The sequence below is a fragment of the Phoenix dactylifera genome, chromosome 7 (genome assembly GCF_009389715.1).
Source record: "Phoenix dactylifera cultivar Barhee BC4 chromosome 7, palm_55x_up_171113_PBpolish2nd_filt_p, whole genome shotgun sequence".
In the NCBI taxonomy this organism is placed as follows: domain Eukaryota; kingdom Viridiplantae; phylum Streptophyta; class Magnoliopsida; order Arecales; family Arecaceae; genus Phoenix; species Phoenix dactylifera.
In genome coordinates, this window is record NC_052398.1 from 3,862,140 (window position 1) to 3,870,811 (window position 8,672).

Genomic DNA, 8,672 nt, shown 5'->3' on the forward strand with positions numbered 1-8,672 from the left:
AGATTAAATAATGATTTGTGGGTCAAGTTGACAGGTCAGGATATATATTGCCACCCCTAGCAAGATTGATAGTTCAACCAGCCATGTTCAAAATTATAATTAAGCAAGGAGAGTTGAAGGAGAAAATGAAGAAAAAATCGGCATTAACAAATATAACAAAAGAAGTCTAGTTTGTAATGTTTTTAGAATCATAGAATTAAAATTGAAATTAAATATTTTTCTCTTCTAACAAGAGAAAAAATTATTTGGTGTAATATGACTCCCCCTAGCCTGCAAAATAAACCACCAAGTCCGGCTTTGATTTGGTAAAATTTTCAGTAAATCAAGCCATATAACTAAAGATCAACCTGCTCTCAAGACCAATGTAGCTAGAATGGTTGGTACAAAGTTATTTGGATTATAAAACTATAAGTTTAATTTTTGCTTGCGTTTGTTTCTAAACTCATGTGAAGGTACTGTGGAGAGCCCGTGGGAGTTGGGCCTCAATTTTTGGACGGATGCCACCAATAATAATTCAGGCAGTACCAACCCCAGCAAAAGCTCGAGCATTCAATGTCCGGCAGTGATGGTCCCAATCCACTTTCAAACTCATTGGAGTTTTGGGCCCAAACAAAAGAGCAACTGAAAGGAATGTCTTGCGTTTGTTCTTTTTTAACTAAATTACTGCAGTGTTAAATTTGTCAAAATTCAAGTGGTGGGTTCTTTTATATTTCCGATAATTTTTATATTTTGAGCCACCAAGATGATAGCTCGATAGTAACGAGACAATAATCCTACCCAAATTGTTCGGATTCGAAACGCACGGACGTCGATTAAATTCGAAGACCGGATGCCCCATGCCCGGACGGCTTGTTGGCAGTTATACTTTTCTTTCTCCTGTACCTGGATGGTGCCAGATGTGACGTGCTCACCTTCAGATGGGGAGGATGTCTACCCGCAACGAACATTCTTCTGGCAGGGCGGGGGCCCAGTGGGGGCTGCTACGCGGGGGTGGGCTGGTCCCTTCCTCCCCCCTACCCCTTTTGCCTAAGTAAAAAAAAAAATAATAATTTTTTTTGATTATCTTTGAATATGTTAATCCCCTCAAAATCATTTTTAACTGAAGTCTATAGCATTCTTGATATTTGGTTGGTGGTCAGGGGAGTGAGCCATGAGGACCCACTTTATGTATTACTCTCAGGAAGCCAAACATGCATTTATGTATCTAAAGAAGATTGGTTGCGTGCAATTTCTAGCGGGCACCTGTTCATTTTCTGATTTCGACTTAAAGTTGACATCCCACCTTCACCTTCATGGTATTCTAAACTTCAAATTTACTGCAAATGTAGATATGTACTTCGATAAAGTTACATTACAAATGGCTTACTAATTATATGATGGATTGAGTATATTATAGATATGCTCGCATGAACTATTGGATTTTTGTTTAATTTCTTGTTTAACAGCAGTTGTTTAATGGGTTAATGGAGAGTTTGGCAAGCCTTTCGTAATTATCGAATTGCAAGATGCACTCTTATTGTTATTTTAATCATTCATTTGCGCAAGCCTACGTTGCTCCCAGCCAACAATGTTTCAAGAAAGCATTAGGAGATCAAATACGCAACAAAAATCAAATACTTATTTTGTTGAGGAGAAAGCACATGAATATTTTCTTTGTAGGTTTTCCTATAAAGAAAATAAACTAATGTTCTTTAATATTTTAGATGGTGATTGTTTAATATATTTAACAGTAAATTGGCAGTTTAACTATCCATGCTTGGCTGCAGTAGTTGTGTAGCAATCCAAATAGAATTGAATCTATCCTTGATTTAGGTGCAGCTGAACGTATTTAATCGATCCTAGGGTTGTCGACTTCCTTTAAAACTTTCTCTAAAGTGACACTGAAATCTGGTTTCCAAAATATTCCCAAAGCTATAGTATTTTGTAGCTTAAACATATTGCGAATGTCCAACCATCTTATGGCCCCTGCTCGGTTGACAATATGCTGAAATATATTGTGAATGTATAAATTGATTAGTGATGCTAATGTCAACTAAATATTTAATGTTTTAAGCACATTTTATACATGATATAACCTGAATTTTTGGACCTGTTGAATTTCATGCTGGGAACATTGGTTAAATGGAAACTCATTATTAAATGCAAGCATCATTTTCATGATTTTTTCAAATCATTAATCTGAGCAAACGTTACATTGGTAGAACTATAAAATTGAAGGAACCTACGCTTAATCAGTCTAGGAAACAAAAAGTGCGTTAACAAACACTGTTTTTTTTGCTTCACATAGTGTAACATTGATGTCTTAAGCCATGTCCTAAGAAATCAGATGATTATTCTGTCGAGGCAAAGCACAAAGTGTTTTTTTTTTAAGGAAGCTCTCGCTATGTTTCAATGAAAAATACAGTAAATAGGAAATCTTTAATTTTTGTTAAATCTTTAGACTTTATTAAATGAGTCACTGCCAGATAATCTTAACAGCAAAACTAGTAGTTAAACTATCTATTGGTTTTCTCTCTATGTATGAAAAGATACTTAGCATTGCCATATGACACTAATGTAGAGTTCATTACCATTTAAACCAGGGTGGTTTACATTTGTGCAGCAATATATGAAGTCACAGCGTTCATAGAGCATTGTGGTTTCCAAAATATTCCCATAGAGCATCTAACAGTATGAATCAATGAATGTTTACAGGCTAAAATAAAATCTAATTTTACACTCTTATGTCGAGTCCTTCAAAAATTAAAGTTTTTAGGCTCAAACCCAGGCCAACCCATCAGTAGCCTTATTTATTATCATAGTCTGCATGGAATTGTTGTCCTACTGTCGCTATTTGCCATTGGTCTGCCAACACTTCTAAAAGTTATCAGGCAGTTGCTCTTTTACCAGCCCTGATGGCACCCAGCACCAGTTTGGATAGGCCACAAAGCTACCCTCATAAATCTCCCACGAACATATAGAGCCATGTCAACCAACTAAATGAATGCTCTTCTCGAAGGTAGGTAGTGAGAATAAAGACCACAGTTTATGTTGTTTGGAGGTTGCTAAGAATATGTTCACTTCTTACTTGAAATAATCACGGGATAGCTCAACATCAGAGTACGAGACCTTTGGTGCCTAAGAAGACTGTCAATATCGAATCAATTCTGTCTTCCAGAGTTTGCTTAATGAGTCTTTTGTTACCCCATCCATCAAGATTGACTAGAAGACTCCTTCCAGAGCTTTTGCATGATTTCCCTAAGATTTCTATTAGACTGCTCATTGCTGTGATTTCTTGTACCACCCCTCGGAACTCATTTCTCATTCTGATAGCTAAAGTTGAAACAGATGAGCTGCATTATCTACAACACAGATCCAAATAACCCCTATACATTTTCTTCATGAGGATACTGGCTGGTGCCATTATTCATCCTGCCCATCTATGAAATTCAGAAGTTTTTTCTCCCACATATATAACCTGTTTCTGATAAGAAAGAATGCTGAAGGTTGCTTTGGATATAACCGATCACATTTTGTGGCTGTAATCCTGTTTAACAGCAACCAAAATATCACAGTTCAGTGTGAAAAATGCCTATACTCTTACAAAGACTGCAAGCCAGATTCCAAAAATTATTAGTTGCTAGTTCCTTACAAACTAATCACTAATATACAGCTGCATCAGAAAATCAGGTAAATAACCAATGAACTCAGTTCCGTACCTTGCTAGTCACCTTCAACTTTGAATATATTTACCTCCTTCCTAGATCAAAAGTAAAGACAGATGCCTCAATACTGCATAGATATCCTCGCGCTGTGGATGAGTTGCGTCGCCCATTAAGAATTCATGAACTGCATCATTCACCTCAATCCAACTGCATCCTGCTGTTTTAGAAACCCCCTTTCTTCGCATCAAGCCTCTAACCTCTGTAACACCATCCCACATACGAGCCCTAGCGTACATATTAGATAGGAGAACATAATTACCAGGATTTCCTGGCTCAATTCCAAATAGTTCCCTTGCTGCAATTTCGCCGACCTTGGTACGGCAATATGCCCTGCAAGCATTGAGCAGGGCTCCCCAGACACCTGCATGCGGTTCTACCATCATGGTCTTTACCAAGTCATACGCCTCTTCAATTAATCCTGCTCGACCATATAGATCGACCATGCATGCATGGTGGTCAACTGATGGCTCCACTCTATAGTCCTTGCTCATGCAGTCAAAGAACTGGCAACCTACATCTATAAGCCCAGCATGACTGCATGCAGTTAAGATGCCCAGAAAGGTGACTGCATCAGGCTGGATCCCTTCTTCCAGCATCCTGGGAAAAAGCTTGAGGGCATCTTCACTATGTCCATGATTGGCAAAGCCCGCAATCATCACATTGTATGACACCACATCCTTGACAGGCATCTCAGAAAACACTCTATAAGCTTCATCGACACTGCCACATTTAGCATACATATCAACTAAAGAATTGAACACGTAACAATTCATGTCAATGCAGTTTTTGGTTAAGAATCCATGAATATGTCTTGATATTTTTAAAGCTCCCAGTTGACCACAAGCAGACATCAATATAGCCATAGTAACATGATTGGGTTTGACAGGCCCCAAGCACATAGCCCTGAAGAGTTCTATAGCTTCATACCATTCTCCTTTATGAGAATACCCAGCAAGCAACGCATTCCAAGAATTAATTCCTTTCTCCCGCATCTGATCAAAAAGTTCCCTAGCAGTCAATGTATTTCCATGACCCGCATAACCAGATATCATGGCATTCCATGAGATCAAATCCCTATGAGACATCTTATCAAAAACTTCTCGAGCAGCTTGGACGTCACCAACCTTGGCATAGCATGCAATCATTGCATTACATGACACAACATTACTTGCGGCCATATTCCAAAGTAACTTTCTTGCTTCGTGAATCCAGTCAAAATTTGCATACATGTCCAACAATGTTGTTTGCACGTAAATGGACGAATTAAATCCAAGTTTAGTTAAATGAGCATGAATTTGATTACCTTCGCTTATGGCCCTTAGAAACGAGCATGCCTTAAGTACAGACGACATGGTGAAATGGTTCGGATGAGGTCCATGTTGATGCATCATTTTATAGATCAAAATAGCCTCTCTGGTTGCCTCAGTTTGATAATTTGAATAAGATGTAATCATGGCTGTCCAAAGGAAAACATTTGCAGATATTATGAGGCTATCAAATATCATGCGGGCATAACTTATATTTCCCAGTGTTCTACTGCAAAAAGATACAAGTTTGACTGCCACATAATTTTCATGGCTAAGACCATTCAAAAAAACCTGAGCATGTATTTGCTGCAATGATTTCAATGTTGTACATCTTTCAAGGCATTTCAGAGTGTTCTCAAAAACTTCCAGCATTCAGGCATCAATAGACAACTTTGGATCAACAACAGTAGATCTTCACACTTCTGCTCTTATAGGTACAACTCCGCTTAGATGGTAATCCATGAAGCTTAAGTACCTTGCATAAGATGGCGAGGAAATCAACAGCTAGGCAAATTAAATCCAGACACTGACGCCTACATATCATACACAATGAAATTAAACATGTAGGATAAAGACAAAACATATGAGACAGCAAGAGTCCAGAACCTCAATATACAATATGTTAACTAATGGTGATAACATCGAGGCACAAAATACTATGTAAAAAATAACATTATATAGTAATAAGAGCTTAAAGAGATACATGTCAATGTGAGGAAGCCCCACACTAGACAAGCAACAGATTGGAAGGGAAATTGAAAGAGTTACAATTCGCAGTCATGACTTTGCGAATTGCGGTGAGATCATACAAACATGTGTCTGTTCCCATGCCAAGTCTTTGAATAATGAAGCATGCATCTATATGACCCACTTTCTCATTTGAACAGATATGTTCCAGAACAAAAGTAAAGATTAATGATATACTTATACAAACAAGTAGCAGTTAGAGTGTGCAGACTCATACGATCATATATTGTTATGAACATCCAGCCAGCCTGCAATTACTAGTTCATTACACAATAATATGCTCAAAAGAACTAATTGTGACTTGGGAGTATATTGAAAGAGCAATATGAGAAAGAAGTATTATAGGTCAACATCCCTACATTCAAGCGACCGACAAAAGTCACTAGAATAGCAGCAAACAACAGCTGAAGAAGTGAAAAATATCATGATCACGATTAACCTATGAATCGTTTTGAACCTCAAACCATATTAGAATACACTGTCCAGCATATGTGTGATTCCACATTTTGTCAGATTTCTGAAAATAATACTCCACTCTTTGAAATAAAAAATCTGCAAAATTTTTTTCCTACCCAAGCTTCCCATCAGGTTACAAAGAGAATGAGGACCCATTTAACGTTTCTCTTTCAGTGCCTAATAACCTCCACTACATGAATTGCTAGCCCAGAGAACCTGGTCTCAGAGTGGAATGTTTTGTTGCTATAACAATCTGCCTTGTGCACCAAGAAAACAACTGCATATGAAGAATAAGCTACATATATATGTCCATCCTGCATAGTGCAAGTACACTGCCCCTGAGTGCCGCCCCAAAAAAATCTAGGCAGAGAAACTATACTTTATATTGATTAATATTGCTGATACATCCTTTTAAGCCCCAAAATAAATTTTACAACTGTGAATAAAACATCTATTAGCATGAGGAAAGCAACAGAACACTTCAGTGACAAGTTTTCCTTCATTAAGATCTCAATATCCTTGTTTTCTACTTTCAGTAACTCAAGGAAATCCTATGTGATAATGAACAGATGCAAAATGTCTCTGTATTCACCTTCATTGACATTTCTTTGTTGGAAGGCACCAAAGCCTTGTCATATGTTCTTGCTTCAAAATGATTACAACTGGAGTCTGCTTTGTCAAAGCAAGAAAAGAGATGTGGAGCGACACCCTCAAGGATGTTCGACCAAAAACCCCCTCCAACACCCCATCATCTTCAATTTACTCGCTAAAAGACTAGCACCAACCAGATAAGGCTCCCAACCTTCCAACCTTTCCAATGGATATAAGACTACTTATAGAGTGCATATTCTGACACAGTATCCTTTACAAATCCAATCATAATCACACTCTCCAATGGCACAACCTTTCCTATAGTTCTCCAAACTTCCTTGTCATTTTGTCGGCATAGCCGTGTTTATCTCCCGAACATCTTTTAAAGCTAGATGCACTTCATCTCACTTCTACTACATACAACAAACCTCTAACTTTTTCCCTTCCATAGGAATGTCCCGCAAGTAACTTGAAGATAGATATTAAGTAAATGACAAGAATTGACAGGAGTCATGAATCCCACATTTGAGGATCAGTTGACTCCAGTTTCCCTAGAAACCTTCTACCTGACCACACCAGGATCTTAAACATGCTCCTAATGTTTCCCGAGCCCGAAGGGAGCTGAATACCCTAATTAGAATCCTATTCTGGATATCTCACCCCCAAAAAGACCCCCAAAGTCTGGCATGCAAACCAATACCAAAAAGAAGCCATCTAATACTACATTTTGAGAAAACAAAACTACTAACAAATACTATGAATATCAAAGAAGTCACTGAATTTTTCAACATTGGTTCACAATGCTAACAAAACAACCTCAACGCAGCGATCACCAAAAAGTCATCAGAAGATTTTTTGCCATGGACGTTCCTTTTTTTTTTTTATTGGTGGGAAATCATCAATGTTCTTTCCCAAACAACGAGAAAGCATCTCGAGCATTCACCTGTCACAGTTCAAACATCCTCGCCAGATTGGCCAGACGCACCATCCATACCCTTCAAGCCCTCGGCCACCATCCGTTCCCGATTCTGTGCCTACCTCTCTACAGCCACCATGTAGAGGCCTATACCAGCAACGTATAAATAAAATACTACCATAAGAACAGAAAGCAGGAACTTGTACTCGATTCCACTTCATTAATAACAAGGATCCACAACCCCCCCACCCCCACCCCCAACTCCCCGTGCCCCCAACATCCCAGATTCGAGAAGAAAGCTTTAAGTTTTGCGATTCGTGTAATACCCCGATCAATGGAGACCGCATGTCTGATCTCATTGCACCATAAAAATCTAAACTTGATGCGAAAGAACCGGAAATTTAAATTTTCCCAGATTGAAAATAAGAATACAAATGGAGGAACTCGATCAAACAAAAGATAGAATAAAGAAAGGCATAGAAAAGGGGGAAAACCTGGAAACAGCTCGAGAGGGAGGGAGATAGCGGCAAGTTGGGGCCTTGAGTGCTTGAAATCGAGGGCTTGCTTAGCGGCTGAGGAAGGACCGCGGAGCTCGGCGACAGTGAGTAATAGGAATAGAGGCTGGAATAGGCTTGCCCAAATATGTTAAAGCTTTTTTTATTTATTTATTTTCAGCGGTACACTTATAAGCATCTAAAATTATATAAATCCTCATAAATTACTATTCACGTATACATCTTTATAATTTTTTTTTTACATTTTTATCCTATTGTTAACATGCTGACCTTGAAAAAAAATAAATTATTTATAATTGAAATAATTGAAACACCCTTACCTCAACAAGATCTAAAAATAATAATTATAAAGATATACACGTAGATAGAAGATTCGCACGAATAAGATACAATTTCATCTATTTATAAGACCGTGCATATAAATTTTTTTAATCAA

General features: G+C 38.0%; 1 protein-coding gene across 5 annotated transcripts; it reads right to left on the bottom strand.

Moving 5' to 3' along the window:
- Positions 1-2,546: 2,546 nt before the first annotated feature.
- Positions 2,547-8,357, bottom strand: LOC103702333 (pentatricopeptide repeat-containing protein At3g29230-like). 5 transcript variants are annotated; one of them, XR_005512465.1, is made up of 4 exons: positions 8,216-8,357; positions 3,699-5,486; positions 2,774-3,526; positions 2,547-2,718 (listed from the first exon to the last, which is right to left on the bottom strand). XR_005512465.1 is itself a non-coding variant. In XM_008784714.4 (4 exons), exons 2-3 carry the CDS (start codon positions 5,340-5,342, stop codon positions 3,740-3,742), a joined length of 1,461 nt encoding a protein of 486 aa, XP_008782936.2. In that variant the 5' UTR covers positions 5,343-5,486; positions 8,216-8,357; the 3' UTR covers positions 2,547-3,526; positions 3,699-3,739. The 5 variants fall into 5 exon arrangements, 4 of the variants coding, with proteins under 4 accessions (XP_008782936.2, XP_017697131.2, XP_038983901.1 ...); XM_008784714.4 differs by having other exon boundaries at positions 2,547-3,526; positions 3,699-5,160; positions 5,303-5,486; XM_017841642.3 differs by having other exon boundaries at positions 2,547-3,526.
- Positions 8,358-8,672: the final 315 nt, after the last annotated feature.